This window comes from Antechinus flavipes, chromosome 3, assembly GCF_016432865.1.
Source record: "Antechinus flavipes isolate AdamAnt ecotype Samford, QLD, Australia chromosome 3, AdamAnt_v2, whole genome shotgun sequence".
NCBI classification, from domain to species: domain Eukaryota; kingdom Metazoa; phylum Chordata; class Mammalia; order Dasyuromorphia; family Dasyuridae; genus Antechinus; species Antechinus flavipes.
Window position 1 is genome coordinate 387,285,559 of NC_067400.1, and position 17,371 is coordinate 387,302,929.

At 33.8% G+C, this 17,371-nt stretch overlaps 1 protein-coding gene across 1 annotated transcript in view; it reads left to right on the forward strand.

Annotated features, from left to right (window-relative positions):
- HECW2 (HECT, C2 and WW domain containing E3 ubiquitin protein ligase 2) overlaps positions 1–17,371 on the forward strand; it is a 295,562-nt gene that overhangs the window by 116,276 nt on the left and 161,915 nt on the right. The window contains exon 3 of the mRNA XM_051985971.1: positions 9,087–9,181. Coding sequence (XP_051841931.1) covers positions 9,087–9,181 — 95 coding nt within the window. The remainder of the gene's footprint in view (positions 1–9,086; positions 9,182–17,371) is intronic.

Genomic DNA, 17,371 nt, shown 5'->3' on the forward strand with positions numbered 1-17,371 from the left:
TAACTTATTCTACTCACCTAATACTCTATTTCTTAGCCAGTACCCAATGGTTTTGATGACCACTGCTTTATGATATAATTTTATGTCTAGGCCCCTTCATTTACATTTTTCCATTAATTTCCTTGAAATTCTTGGCTTTTTTCTTCCAGATGAAATTTGTTATTAATTAATAATAATTTTTAAAATGCTATCCAATTGATAGTTCAATAATATCATATTCATATATAAAAACAGAGTTAGATATACCTTATTAAATATGGAGAAAAGGATTATGAGCAGAGTATATTCTTATTTCTTGGGCCACTATATGTGGGGCATGTGGATAAATTTGGCTGCTTGATATTTTCAGCAAACAAATATCTCATCTAATTAGATATCTCACAGGAATTAGTAGTTGTCTATATATTAATATTGTTTAATTTCTACTTGGTGTCATGCTAAATTACTAAAATGCTTAAATGAATTTATATCAACCCAGAGTCATAGAATCTGAGAGTAAAAAGGAAAAGAGTTTGTATTTTCTAGCCCACATCTAATATGGATCTCTTTTACAATACACCCAACAAATGTATCTAGGGATTGCTTTAAAATCATGAGACAAGCTCACTGCCTCCTAAGTTTGTCTTTATATTAAGCCTAAATTTCCTTCTTTTAACTTTTAGCTATCTCCTTCCTATCTAGTGATAGACACTATACATGTCTTAATGGAACAAAAGATCACCCTAGTTTTAACTGCCATATCACACTGTCAATTCATAATTGTCTTTAGTTTTATTTTTCCATTGATTTAGATACATAACAAAGAGCCAAACACACATCCTTGGGGTACTTCACTAGAGCCCTTCTTCCAAGATGACTTTAATAACTTCTCTTTAGATTGAGTAATTCAATCAACTTTCAGTTTACTCCATACTATTTTCATCTAGTCTACATCTATCTATTTTTTACACAAGAATAGTATGAAAAATTTGGTCATTTATTTTGATAAAATCTCCTTGAAGCAAATAAAGATGGTATAGGAGATGAAACTTAAAAGAAAGCTTAAAACCAGCTGTTATGCCATCCCCACCAAAATCAACAAAGAACTCCTTTAAAATTCTCCTTTAACACTTCACAGGACCTATTGTGTTTTAAATTTTTATTTATTTGCATTTTAATTTATGAGGTATAAGAAGACTCCCTATAACATAGTATAATAAATATGATTGTACATGAAACTGCAAATTTATTATGTACAACTTGCTATTTCTTTTAATATATATAATAAAATTATCATGTAATTTTTCCCTCCTTCCCCCATGCCCTAGAGATGGCTACCATTAGACAAAGTGTATGCATATGTAAAATCATTCTAAACATACTTCTATTTATCAGTTCTTTCTCTAAACGCAGATGTTTTTCTTCATATCTTTTTTAGTTAATATAGTTAACATGACCTACTCTTGATGAAACAATGTTAGCTTTTTATGACTCACGTCTTTTATATTTTAGTAAACTTTCCCTTCAATAATCTGTTTTAGCATTTTGCTAGTAATTAAAGAGAAACCAAGAGAAGTTTCAGATTACATTTCTTCCTTCTGGGAAAAATGACAACTTTGCCCATTGATTCTAAAGTGTCTATCCCATTATGTAGTGAACATAATGAGTCTGTGAGGAAGGGACAATATTTTGGTTCCTCCTGATGGGGCACATCTTCCTGAGGCTATCTCTCCTTCTCTATTTGGGAAAATTTTGTTTTCAAGGTTTCTCAAACTTTCTATTAGCCCAGAGTCCAGTGATTGAAAAAGAGGGGGACGATTAAAAGAAGGATAGTTTTCCTGAGAAGGGAAAGGGCATCCCTTTCCCTGGGATTCCCCTTCCAGAAATTCTGGGTCCTTGAAGAATGAGATACCCCAATAACAGGGAGCTACTTCTCATCATGGCTTGCACTTGTTGAGGGGCTGAAACATTTTAAGCATTTCAAGGCAGGATATGGAGTCAGCACCTGTGCCTTATTGGGGATGCTTTTGTGTTAGCTATTCTATAGACTTTAATTTCCCTTGAAGCTTTACTTAAACTTTTCCCAAGAGAAGGTGATGGGAAAACTACTTGGCTGAAAGAATGCTAGATTGGGAGGAAGAACTGAGTTCCAGTATCCATTATTTAGAGTAAAACTAGTAAAAACAGGGGGTTGGATTAGTTGAGTGCTAAGGTCCCTTTTAGCTCTAATGGTTTATGAATATATAACATATCTGAGCTCCATCTAATTCTACTTCAATTTCAATATAATTAAACTTGCTAAAATCTCTCTAGGGCCTCAGTCCCCTCAACCTCCATCCTGATAGAGTCAAGGAGTTGGGACAAATCTCTAAGAAGTTCTTTGTTGGTTTTTTTTTGTTTTGTTTTGTTTTTTTGGTGTGGATGGCATAACAGCTGAATTTAAGCTTTTTTTTTTTTTTTTTTAAAGTTTCCTTTCCTTTACCAACTTCAAGGATTTACTTCAAGGATTATAAATACAATATATTCCCCAGTTATCAAGTTTCTTGGATGCCAGAAGAAATAACCTAGTTTATAAGATTAACATAAATAGAAGTATTATGTATCATTGTCCTTATAAAACAAGTTCTGTGATCTTGATAACTGTATTTCAAAATAATTGGTTTCTTTTGTAATCCTATATGTGGGATTTTATACATTAAAAACATTTAACTAAGAAGGGGTCTATAGATTACACCATATGGCCCCCAAAGTCAATCATACACAAAAAAGTTAAGGCAATTTTGTCTTTATCAGCAATTTTATGGTAATCTAGGTTCTCTCTCAGGGGTAGTTTCAGCCCCCATCCTCCAAGTGAGGATGCCTGTTGTGGTGCTTATTCTAAGAGGGTTTGTAGGACCTTGTGCTTAGTGTGAAAATTCCTAGTTATGATTCTATCTGAAGTCCTTGTTTCTATTGGCCAGAGGGATAAAATAATTCCAATTTCTTTTGCTAAAATTCATAATTTTAATGCATTCTAAATGCTATAGTATTAGTAGCAGCAGTAGTAGAAGAAGAAATAATTCCAATGGGAATGTTGTTGTGGTGTTGTTCTACTTTGTGTGACTCTATATGACTTACCAGGCCCTACGATTGTTGAAGTTTTCTTGGAAAAGATAATGTAGTGGTTTGATATTTCCTTCTCTAGTGGATTAAGGCATAGATTAAGTGACATTCTCAGGGCCATACAATTTTTCTTCTTTTTTTGTTAAAGAGACATTTTCTCTGTTTGATAACCTCGAGAGCACAGAGATATTAGTCCAGCTCCTTTATCTTTTTTTTTTTTTTTTATAAGATGGAAACTGGATTGTCCTTTGGGATTGAATAACATTCACTTTAGTCTAGCAAGATTTTTGTTTTGAAAAAACAAACAAAAATGTCCACGTAGTCTGGACACACACGAAATTCTGGTTGTATGATTCTCTAATTTAAAAAAAAAGAGTTTATGTCCTTGAGTATTTATTATTGTAAATTCACTAATTATATCCTTTAAGGAATGAAGAAAACCAAATTATTAGTATCAAAAATGAAAAGCATGAATTTACTATCACTGAAGAAAAAATTTGAAAAGTTGTTAGGAGCTATTTTCTCCAGTTATGTGTCAATAAATTTGACAGTCTAAATGAAATGGATGAATATCTATAAAAATATAAATTATCCACATTAACATAAGAAATAAAAAACTTAACCTGATTTTAGAAAGAAAAGTAAACAAGACATCAATAAACTTCGAAAACTATTCCTAGGATGAGATGAATTCATAAGTAAATTCTACCAACATTTAAAGAACAATTAATCCAAATACTACATAAACTATTTGGAAAAATAAGTTAAGAAGGAGTCATCAGATTTCTTCTGTGACATAAATGTGGTATTCTTCTGTGACATAAATGTGGTACTAATACCCAAACCAGGAAGAACCAAAACAGAGAAAGTAAATTATAGAGCAATTTCCCTAAGGAATATTGATCCAAAATTTTTCAAACAAAAAATATTAATGAAGAAATTATAGCAATATATCAAAAGGACATTACGTTATGATCATATGGAATAGATAGCAAGAATCCATGGTGGGTCAATATTAGTAAAACTATCAGCATAATTGATAATATAATAACAAAACCAACAGAAATCATATGATTATGTCAATAGATGCATAATAGATGTATATTCAACAAAATATATTATCTATTTCTATTAAAGACACTAGAGAGCATAGGAATAAATGGAACTTTAATTAAAATGGAAAGCAATCTTTATCTAAAACCATCAGCAAATATTATCTATAATGGGAAGCCTTCCCAGTACAATGAGGGGTGAAAAAAGAATGCCCATTATCACCTCTGTTATTTAATATTGTACTAGAAATGTTAGCTATAGAAATAAGAGCAGAAAAAATTAAAAGAATTAGAATAGGCAGTGAGGAAACAACATTATCATTCTTTGCAGATGATATGATACAGATGATGTAAACTTAGAAAATCCTAGAGAATCAACTAAAAAATAACCTGAAATTATTCACACATTTATCTGAGTTGCAGGTTAGAAACAAATCCACATAAATCATTAGCATTTCTCTATATCACCAAGAAAGACTTAGCAACAAGAGACAGAGAAATTCCACTTAAATAACTGTAAACAATATAATATAACTGCCAAGACAAACCCAGGAACTATATAAATGCAATTATTTTTGCACTTTTTGCTCAAATAAAATCATATCTAAACAATTAGGAAAATATTAATCATAGCTAGACAGCCAATATAGTAAAAATGATAATTCTACCTAAATTAGGTTGCTCAAACTATCAAAAATCATTTTATTGAATTAGGAAAAATAATAATTCATCTGTAAAAATTAAAGCTCTAGGATATCAGGAGATTCAATGAAAAGAAAATGTGAAAGACAGTCTAGTCATATCAGACCTCAGATTGTACTATAAAGTAATAATTATCAAAATAATCTTGTACTGGTTAGAATGGTAGATAACTAGAATAATTAAGTACAAACTACATTATAATAATTGCCCATAGTAATCTAATATATGATAAATCTAAAAGTCCAAGTTTTTCTAACAAAAACTCATTATTTGACAAAAACTGCTGGGAAAACTGAAAAATGGTATGGTCGAAACTAAATGTGGACCAGCATTTATTTCATCTGAGTACCAAAATAAAGTCAAAATTTGTATATGGATAATATCAAAAGCAAATTAAGAGCTCTTGGAAATTTATGGATATAGGAAGAATTTAGGACCAAAGAAACTATAGAGGACACTATAGGATAATTTTGATTATTCAAAATTAAAAAGATTTTACACAAACAAAACCAACACAACAGACATTATAAAAAAAAGCATAAAACTGAGAAACAATTTTTATAACAAATATCACTGATAAAGACCTCATTTCTCAAATATAAAGAGAACTGCATCAAATTTATAAAAATACTATAGTCATATGAAAAAATGCTCTAAATCACTCTTGATCAGAGAACATAAATAAGAAATAAATAAAACCATTCTCAGGTACAACCTCACACTTATCAAAGTAGCTAAAATGACAAAAAAGAAAAATGTTGGATACTGAAGGAGATGTGGAAAACTGGAACATTTGTGCACTGTTGGTAGACTTGTGAACTGATCCAAGAATTTTGGAGAACAATTTGGAACTATGTCCAAAGGGCTATAAAATTGTGCATAGACTTTTTTGAGCCAGCAATACCACACTATATCCCAAAGACATCCAAAAAAAGGGGGAAAGACCTATTTGTACAAAGATATTTATAGAATCTCTTTTTGTGGTGGATAAGAATTGGAAATCCAAGGGGATTTCAATCCAAGGGGAAATCAGTCCAAGGGGAAATCAATTGGAGAATGGCTGAACAAGCTAAGGTATATGACTAGAATGGAATCTTATTGTACTATAAGATTACAAACAGGATGATTTCAGATGTTCACAAGTGAACAGAACCAGGAGAACATTCTACACAATAACAGCAATATTATTCAATGAATAAATGACTTAGCTCTTCTCAGCAATACAGTGTTCTAAGACAACCCCAAAGACTAGTGATGAAGTATACAATCCATCTCCAGAAAAAAAGAACTGATAGTGATTGAATATAGACCAAAGCATGCTGTTTTTCACTTTCTTTTCCCCCTTATTTGAATCTTATTGTACAAAATTATTAATGTGGAAATATTTTGCCTAATTGCACATGTATAGCCTATATTTGCTTATTATCTCAGGGAGAGTGAAGAAAAGTAAGAAGGGAGAGAGACATAGAATTTGGAATTCAAAACTTTAAATAAAAATGTTATATTTTTTTAAAAAAGAAAAAAATTGTTTAATGTCCTTAAAGGTCAATTTATAAACATCTATATTGAGCATTGGATAGACTATTGGGCCTAAAGTCACGAAGACTCATCTTCCTGAGTTCAAGTCTGGCTTCAAACACTTACTAGCTTTGTGACCTAGCAAGTCACTTAACCCTGCTTGCCTCAGTTTCCTCATCTGTTAAATGAGCTGGAGAAAGAAATAGCAAACCACTCCAGTATCTTTGCTAAGGAAAGTCCGAAGGATTTATGAAGGGTTAGATGACTGAAATGATTAAATAATAACATAAGAAGGCCAAATTATATGAAAAAGTTCTTCCTCTATTGATTAACCAGAATAAAGTTATTCTACATTGATCATCTATTGATTAATTAAACCCTTTAAGAACTATTAATTCTTTAAAAAAACATTTTAAATGATTAATAGTGTCTCATTTACACAGTCTTATTGGAGCACTTAATAATTGCTTTTCCAATATAAGTTTCAGGTTTAAATGTTTTTTCAGCATTATACAATGGAAAGAGTATTGGTTTTGGAATGAGAGGACCTATTAACGTTTAAATCTTGGTTCAGATATACCTGTGATAATTGGGACAAATTGCTTAAGCAATCCCCTGAAGTTTGGTTGAAAAATCGTGTCCCTGGTGACAATAAATTCTTTTCTTCCTTCCCTCTAACCCCCATTTACTTTCCTTTAAGAAGCTTCCCTATGGAAAACGACATCTTGGCAAAAAAGCACATTAATAGTTCTAAAGCAATTGTCCCAAGAGAAATTCTTATGACAGAAGGAATTATCTTTGATACACTCTCTATTTACGCCCTTTGATATATTTCAGATTATAAATACTTTTCCAGAAAAGCAATAAGCTTTTGTATTTATTTAATCATTTTTCTTATGTATTGAATATATTTAGAGGAAACCTTAATTTTTGGAGATTAATAGGCATCCAAACCAATCCAATATTGGTCTATTAAAGTTTCCTGATGAAAGGATAAAGTTGCAGGGTTTCAGACACAGCATTTTAAATGATAATAGATGCTTGGAAACATTTTTTAAATACTCACCTACTGAAAGCTTATTTATCTATTTAATCTGTGATGAAGAGAATTTGTTAAATATTAAATCCTTTAAAAAAGATAACTTAATTTTTTAATCAAATTTGATTTTAAGCTAACTTTAGATAACAATATATGGTAAGAGTAAACATAATATAGTTGTAATTCTGTCATAAATATACTAAAAATAGAATATAAGAATTTGTTGAAAGTTTTAAGTTAAAGTCATAATCTAGCATGGTAAAGCCCCATTTTTTCCTTCTTTTTAAAATAATAGTAAGAATAGCTTTTTATTTTTCATAGTACATGCAAAGATAGTTTTCAACATTCATCCTTGCAAAACCTTGTATTCCAAGTTTCTCTCTCTCCTTCCCCTCCTTACGCCTCTCTTAGATAGCAAGTAGTACACTATAGATTAAATATATACAATTCTTCTAAATATATTTCCATATGCTGCACAAGATCAAAAGGGGAAAAATGAGAAAGAAAAAACCCCAAGCAAACAAACAAACAATAACAAAGGTGAAAATATCTTTGATTCACATTCAGTCTCCATAGTCCTCTTTCTGGATGCAGATGTAGATGTAAATGAGGATGCAGATGTGGATGGCTCTTTCCATCACAGGTGTATTGGAATTGAGTCACTTCATTGTTGAAAGCAGTCAAGTGCATCATAGTTGATCATCATATAGTCTTAAAAACCCATTTTAAGGGTTATGTTGATTTCAAAATTAGCTTGCTATAAAGTGATTTTCATGAAAAATAGACATTGACATTTATCTAAAGAAATTTACTGAAATAAATATCCTACTTCACAATGAGAGAAAAATCACTAAATCTGTTTGCCTTAAAACAGTTTGAAAATCTCACAAAAATCTCAGTAAGCACAATTAAAACCTGTTTTGCTATGTTTTCATTTAATAAAACTGACATTTCCATAAAGTGTGCCTTTAGTGATAGCTGGGAAATGTGCCTGGGGAAAAACCTATACATATATATATATATATATGTTATGCATGCACATATGTATTTTATATCCTGGATTTTGAATAGTTTAGATTAGATATAATTATAGTTCTAGACTAGAAAGAACCTCAGAGGCCATCTAGACCAATCTCATTATTTTAGAAGGTGAGAAAATTGAAACCTAGGAAAGTTAAATAATTTGTCCAAGATCCAATAATTGGTTTCAAGGCAAAACTTAAATTCAGGTCTCTGCCTCTAGAGCCTGTATTTTTTTCACAATTTTTTTTCATTTTTACAGATTAGGAAACTGAGACCTAGAGAGAAAATGGACTTTTTGTCTAATTATATTATAAACTCCTTGAAGGAAAGGGTACAGTGACCATTCCCCCCCCTCCCAGATCCTTACCAATTAGTACAGTGAACCACACACAATAAGTTTCAGTAAGAGTTGTCTGAGTTTAAATTGAATACATCTTCTGTACAACATGGGTATAAAGCATTCTTCTCAGACTTTCGGAGAAGTTGTTGAGATATAAAAGGAAACAGGAAGCAGAACAATTTGTTGCTATCTGATTTGGTTTTTAGAAATGAAATAGTCATTCCAACTGAGTGGGATTATTGGAGCCCAGTTTGGCTTCACATCCATATTTAATTTGAGAGTTATTTGATGCTACTATAGTGATTGATTGCATTCTTGTTTTGTTTTACAGCGGAAATAAAAATATGTTTTAAATACTACCATGGCATTAGTGGAGCCCTGAGAGCTACTACCCCATGTATTACTGTGAAAAATCCTGCTGTGATGGTAAGTCCAATTTGCTTATCTTATGATTAATATACCTGGCCAATCATCATGACCATTGCCATATTTTTGGTGTTCAACAGAATAGGAAATGTCATGCTTATGACATGAAGATCCTCTATTTTAAAAGCACAAAAAGCCATAAGCTTTGTCCCAATTAATTAAGAAAATAAATTTTAGAACTTTTAAAAAGGAAGGTGAAATGGAGAGAGAAATGAAAGTGATTCTTTTTTTTTTTAATTTTTATTTAATAATTACTTTATATTGACACTCGTTTCTGTTCCGATTTTTTTTCCCTCCCTCCCTCCACCCCCTCCCCTAGATGGCAAGCAGTCCTTTATATGTTGGATATGTTGCAGTATATCCTAGATACAATATATGTTTGCAGAACCGAACAGTTCTCTTGTTGCATAGGGAGAATTGGATTCAGAAGGTATAAATAACCCGGGAAGAAAAACAAAAATGCAGATAGTTCACATTCGTTTCCCAGTGTTCTTTCTTTGGGTGTAGCTGCTTTTGTCCATCGTTTATCAATTGAAACTCAGGTTTCTTTGTCAAAGAAATCCACTTCCATCAAAATATGTCCTCATACAATATCGTTGGTGAAGTGTATAATGCTCTCCTGGTTCTGCGCATTTCACTTAGCATCAGTTCATGTAAGTCTCGCCAGTCCTCTCTGTATTCATCCTGCTGGTCATTTCTTACAGAACAATAATATTCCATAACATTCATATACCACAATTTACCCAGCCATTCTCCAATTGATGGGCATCCATTCATTTTCCAGTTTCTAGCCACTACAAACAGGGCTGCTACAAACATTTTGGCACATACAGGTCCCTTTCCCTTCTTTAGTATTTCTTTGGGATATAAGCCCAATAGAAACACTGCTGGATCAAAGGGTATGCACAATTTGATAATTTTTTGGGCATAATTCCAGATTGCTCTCCAGAATGGTTGGATTCGTTCACAACTCCACCAACAATGCATTAGTGTCCCAGTTTTCCCGCATCCCCTCCAACATTCATCATTATTTTTTCCTGTCATCTTAGCCAATCTGACAGGTGTGTAGTGGTATCTCAGAGTTGTCTTAATTTGCATTTCTCTGATCAATAATGATTTGGAACACTCTTTCATATGAGTGGTAATAGTTTCAATCTCATCCTCTGAAAATTGTCTGTTCATATCCTTTGACCATTTATCAATTGGAGAATGGCTTGATTTCTTATAAATTTGAGTCAGTTCTCTATATATTTTGGAAATGAGGCCTTTATCAGAACCTTTAACTGTGAAGATGTTTTCCCAGTTTGTTGCTTCCCTTCTAATCTTGTTTGCATTAGTTTTGTTTGTACAAAGGCTTTTTAATTTGATGTAATCAAAATTTTCTATTTTGTGATCAGTAATGGTCTCTAGTTCATCTTTGGTCACAAATTTCTTTCTCCTCCACAAGTCTGAGAGATAAACTATTCTATGTTCCTCTAATTTATTTATAATCTCGTTCTTTATGCCTAGTCATGGACCCATTTTGATCTTATCTTGGTATATGGTGTTAAGTGTGGGTCCATGCCTAATTTCTGCCATACTAATTTCCAATTATCCCAGCAGTTTTTATCAAATAATGAATTCTTTTCCCAGAAGTTAGGAGCTTTGGGTTTGTCAAACACTAGATTGCTATAGTTGACTATTCTGTCTTGTGAACCTAGCCTTTTCCACTGATCCACTAATCTATTTCTTAGCCAATACCAAATGGTTTTGGTGACTGCTGCTTTATAATATAATTTTAGATCAGGTACACCTAGGCCACCTTCATTTGATTTTTTTTTCATTAATTCCCTTGAGATTCTCGACTTTTTATTGTTCCATATGAATTTTGTTGTTATTTTTTCTAGATCATTAAAATATTTTCTTGGAAGTCTGATTGGTATAGCACTAAATAAATAGATTAGTTTAGGGAGTATTGTCATCTTTATTATGTTCGCTCGGCCGATCCAAGAGCACTTAATATTTTTCCAATTATTTAAGTCTGACTTTATTTGTGTGGAGACTTTTTTATAATTTTGCTCATATAATTCCTGACTTTCCTTTGGTAGATAGATTCCCAAATATTTTATGGTATCAACAGTTATTCTGAATGGGATTTCTCTTTGTATCTCTTGCTGTTGGGTTTTGTTGGTGATGTATAAAAATGCTGAGGATTTATGGGGATTTATTTTGTAGCCAGCTACTTTGCTATAATTATGAATTATTTCCAATAGCTTTTTAGTAGAATCTCTGGGATTCTCTAGGTATACCATCATATCATCTGCAAAGAGTGATAGTTTGGTTTCCTCATTGCCTACTCTAATTCCTTTAATATCTTTCTCGACTCTTATTGCCGAGGCTAGTGTTTCTAATACGATATTAAATAATAATGGTGATAGTGGGCAACCTTGCTTCACTCCAGATCTTACTGGGAAAGGTTCCAGTTTTTCCCCATTGCATATGATGCTTACTGATGGTTTTAAATATATGCTCCTGACTATTTTAAGGAAAAGTCCATTTATTCCTATGCTCTCAAGTGTTTTTATTAGGAATGGATGTTGGATTTTATCAAATGCTTTTTCTGCATCTATTGAGATGATCATATGGTTTTTGTTTGTTTGGTTATTGATATAGTCAATTATGCTAATAGTTTTCCTAATATTGAATCAGCCCTGCATTCCTGGTATAAATCCTACTTGGTCATAGTGTATTATCCTGGTGACGATTTTCTGTAATCTTTTTGCTAATATTTTATTTAAGATTTTAGCATCAATATTCATTAGGGAGATTGGTCTATAATTTTCTTTCTCTGTTTTCAGCCTACCTGGTTTAGGTATCAGTACCATGTCTGTGTCATAAAAGGAGTTTGGTAGGACTCCTTCAATCCCTATTTTTTCAAATAGTTTATATAACATTGGAGTTAATTGTTCTTTAAATGTTTGGTAGAATTCACATGTAAATCCATCTGGTCCTGGGGATTTTTTCTTAGGGAGTTGATTGATAGTTTGTTCTATTTCTTTTTCTGAGATGGGACTGTTTAGGATATTTACTTCTTCCTCGGTTAGTTTGGGCAAGCTATATTTTTGGAGGTATTTTTCTATTTCTTTTAAGTTGTCGAATTTATTGGCATAAAGTTGGGCAAAGTAACTCCTAATTATTGCTCTAATTTCCTCTTCGTTAGTGGCGAGTTCTCCCTTTTCATTTTTAAGACTAACAATTTGATTTTCCTCTTTCCTTTTTTTAATCAGATTTACTAAGGGTTTGTCTATTTTGTTGTTTTTTTCATAGAACCAACTCTTAGTTTTATTAATTAATTCAATAGTTTTTTTACTTTCAATTTTATTGATCTCTCCTTTTATTTTTAGAATTTCAAGTTTAGTGTTTGACTGGGGGTTTTTAATTTGTTCCTTTTCTAGCATTTTTAGTTGCAAACCCAATTCATTGACCTTCTCTTTCTCTATTTTATACAAATAGGCCTCTAGAGATATGAAATTTCCCCTTATTACCGCTTTGGCTGCATCCCATACATTTTGGTATGATGTCTCATTATTATCGTTTTCTTGGGTGAAGTTATTAATTATGTCTATGATTTGCTGTTTCACCCAATCATTCTTTAGTATGAGATTATTTAGTTTCCAATTATTTTTTGGTCTACTTCCCCCTGGTTTTTTGTTGAATGTAATTTTCATTGCATCGTGGTCTGAAAAGGATGCATTTACTATTTCTGCCTTACTGCATTTGAGTTTGAGGTTTTTATGTCCTAATATATGGTCAATTTTTGTATAGGTTCCATGAACTGCTGAAAAGAAAGTGTATTCCTTTCTGTCTCCATTACATTTTCTCCAGAGATCTATCATATCTAACTTTTCTAATATTCTATTTACCTCTTTGACTTCTTTCTTATTTATTTTGTGGTTTGATTTATCTAATTCTGAGAGTGCGAAGTTAAGATCTCCCACTATTATAGTTTTACTGTCTATTTCTTCTTGCAGCTCTCTTAATTTCTCTTTTAAGAATTTAGATGCTACACCACTTGGTGCATATATGTTTAATATAGATAGTGCTTCATTATCCATGCTACCCTTTAGCAAGATATAGTGCCCTTCCTTATCTCTTTTAATTAGATCAATTTTTGCTTTAGCTTGATCTGAGATCAGGATGGCTACCCCTGCTTTTTTGACTTCACCTGAAGCATAGTAGATTTTGCTCTAACCTTTTACCTTTAACCTGCATGTATCTCCCCGCTTCAGGTGTGTTTCCTGTAAACAACATATTGTAGGATTCTGGCTTTTAATCCATTCTGCTAACCGCTTCCTCTTTATGGGGGAGTTTACCCCATTCACATTTATGGTTAGAATGACCAATTCTGTATTACTTGCCATCTTGTTAACCCCGGTTTACGCTTTTCTCCCTTCTTTCCCCTTTCCCCCCTTCCCAGTATTAAGCTTGTGAGCACCACTTGCTTCTCACAGCTCTCCCTTTTTAGTATCCCTCCCCCCGCCTTAGAGTTCCTCCCCCTATCTTACCCCTTTCCCTCCCAGTTTCCGTATTTCCTTCTGCTTAGCTTATTCCTTCCCTTTTCACTTTTCCCTTCTCACTTTTCAATGAGGTGGGAGAAGTTTCACCATAGATTGAATATGTCTTAAGATTTTTCACTTAAAGCCAATTCTGAAGGCAGTAAGATACCCACTATATTCATCCCCCTCCATTCTTTCTCTCAGATATAATAGGTTTCCTATGCCTCTTCATGAGATGTACTACCCCCACTTTACCTTTTTCTGGTACAATGTCCTTTCCACATCAATTTCTAGAACAAGGTATACATGTATTCTTTATACATCTATATAGTCAAAATATAGTTCCCAAGATTAATCTTTACCTTTTTAGATTTCTCTTGAGTTCTATATTTGTAGATCAAACTTTTTGTTAAGTTCTGGCTTTTTCATCAGAAATAGATGAAATTCGCTTACTTTGTTGAATGTCCATCTTCTTCCCTGGAAAAAGATGCTCATTCTCGCTGGGTAAGTTATTTTTGGTTGCATACCAAGTTCCTTAGCCTTTCGGAATATCATATTCTAGGCCCTTCGATCTTTTAATGTGGATGCTGCCAGATCCTGGGTGATCCTTATTGTGGCTCCTTGATACTTGAATTGGGTTTTTCTAGCCGCTTGCAATATTTTTTCCTTCATCTGAAGGTTCTGGCATTTGGCCACTATATTCCTTGGTGTTTTGATTTTAGGATCCCTTTCAGTGGGTGATCGATGAATCCTTTCAATGTTTATTTTTTCCTCTGTTCCTATGACTTCTGGGCAGTTCTCTTTGATAATTTCCTGGAAAATAGTGTCCAGGCTCTTTTTTTCATCATTCTTTTCTGGCAGTCCAATGATTCTCAGATTGTCTCTCCCGGATCTGTTTTCCAGGTCTGTTGACTTCCCCAGAAGGTATTTCACATTCTTTTCCATTGTTTGATTTTTTTGGATTTGCTTGACTGATTCTTCTTGTCTCCTTGAGTCATTCAATTCCACTTGTTCAATTCTGATTTTCAGTGAAGTATTTTCTTCACTCACTTTTTTAAAATCTTTTTCTAATTGTCCCATTGAGTTCTTTTGTTCTGTGGAATTTTTTTCCATTTCGCCAATTTTGTTTTCCAGTTCACCAATCCTATTTTTCAAGGATTTTACTTCTTTATCCACTCTCTCTTTAACTTTCTCCAGGCTTTTTTCCCAAGCTTCCCTCTCCTTTTGCCAAGCCTCCCTCTCCTTTTCCCAAGCTTCCCTCTCCTTTTGCCAAGCCTCCTCTCCTTTTCCCAAGCTTCCTCTCCTTTTGCCAAGCCTCCCTCTCCTTTTCCCAAGCCTCCCTCTCCTTTTGCCAAGCCTCACTCTGCTTTTCCCATTTTTCTTCTAGCTCCCTTGTGAGAGCCTTTTTAATCACTTCTGTGAGGTTCATCTGTGCTGAGGAACAGATGATCTCCTTCTTTGGGGATTCACCTGGGGACTGCCTGTTTTTAGTCTCCTCAGGATTTAGAGTCTGCTCTCTATCTGTATAGAAGCTGTCAAGGGTTAAAGTCCTCTTCAGCTTCTTGCTCATTCTGTCTATTAATCAGAGACAAACTACCAAAGAAAAACAGAAAAAACTGGAGTCTTTCTTTGGGGGAGGGGCTGGGTATGTTACCGAGCTTCCTCTCCAGACTGTGGGGGGCAGCAGTGAGGCACTAGCAGGACTGTGCTGTGCCTGCGCTCTGAGATCCCAGAGTGTGCTGAGTCACTGGGGGGGGGGGGGGGGGGGAAGGGGAGGGCGGCCAGGTCCCGAGAGACTCCAGCTGTTTGGGGTTGTGTTCTTCATCCCCGGTGTTTTTAGCTTCTCTGCTGGGCTGCTGACTTGCTGCCGGAGCAAAGTATCCAAACCTGTAGCGAAGCTCTCCCCGCAGAGACGGCTGCGATCGCTCCCCACCCCCTCTCCACTCCCGCTGCCCGCTGCCTGCGCCCGATCTAAAACCGTCCCAGCCCTCCAGTAAAGACAGACCTTTCTTGGCGAATCTCAAGGATGGCTTCTCTTGGTAACTATATATGGGTTTTTTTTCAGTCAAGCATTAATTCAGAGGCTTGTAATGAAATGGATAGTGAGAGAAAGCGTGGAGCTTATGCAGCTGTGTGCCTCCTCTCCGCCATCTTAACCGGAAGTCCCCCTGCCATCTTAACCGGAAGTCCCCGGGATTCTTGTCATTACAAAAGAGTTCTTAGTTTTATAAAATGATTAACTGTAGGATGCCTTTAAATGGAAGTCCTCCAATGAATTTAAGTATCATATTACATACTACTAAGTGCTTTTTCAGTCAAGGAAATCAGAGTGGTTTGTGCTACTGCTAATTAAGATGGAGAACAGAGAAGGTACCTCTAACATTATAATATCAGTTAATGTCAAAATGTGTTTCTCTTACAAAACATGATATTTACATACAACTTTTCAGTATACCTATTAGTAAATGAAGTTCACCTTTTGTTATATAAAGTTTTAAACAAATCTAAATATTACAAGAGTGAAAGATACTGATTCTCCTACATAAGGATCTTGATAATCCTGTGTGAATTTTTTAGACTATTTGTGGAGCAGTATTTGTGTATTAATTGGTGTATCCTCAAGGGATCAAACTGTCTCAATCCAAGTTAAAAAATTTTTTTTTTCATACTTGAAGATATCTCTTGAAAATTGGCTCAAAGGACCAGCCCTAATGCACACTATGTAAACATGCCTCTCATTTTAGCAGTTTTACAATGCCCAAAGGATTATAGATTTGGAACTGGAAGAGAACTTGGGCCCCTTACTTTATAAATTAAGAAATTGAATAACAGAAAAATTAAGTGACTTGCCCTAAATCACACATCTATAATTTATCAGGTCTTTCTGACTCTAAACCCAATTTTCTACTGAGAGAGAGAATGAGAGTATGTGTGTTTGAAGTATTGTTTCTTTTATAAAGTTTTTGTGAAATGTCTCTATATACCTTTTTTAATAAAAAAAAACCTTTCATTTTTGGTGCTTTATCTCTCTCTTTTTTAAATTCAGAAGTTCATAACAAAGAAATGAGGAAAAGGCTTCTTGTTCTTATATACTGTCTAGTCTAGAAGGGAAATTTTTTTTCAGTTTTATTAACTGTAGAAACCATCATAAGACATTTCTGTCACTTGATGGACAAGGTTTAAAGATGTTGCCTATTTGGCTTACTACACAGGTGCTCTCTGGTGATGGTTCTGAAGAGGTCACTCTCAATTTCTTCCTCACTTTAGAAACTGACTGATGCATTAGAGTCTGAGAGAAGAGGAAAAAAATTCAGAGTAGCTAAACAAGAAGTTGAGGGTTGTATCTTTTCCCCAGAATCTTTGACTTTCCTGGCTTCTCCCTTAGTTTTTTATCTAACTCTTTGAAGAAATGGTTATACAATCCTGAAGACAAAGCATTGGGATGGGTAAATTGTCAAAAGTTGGATAATCTATCCAAACTTTCAGCTAAACACTCATAACAGGGTCGATAGTTGGACAATAGCCAGAAGAAATAAGAGGAGAGAAAGTTCAGTTTATTGCAAAGAACAGCTCAGGAGACTTGGATTCTATTTCTCACTTTTCTCCTGACTAGCTGAATGACTGTGAAAATCCTTTTGACCTCTGTGAGGGTAAA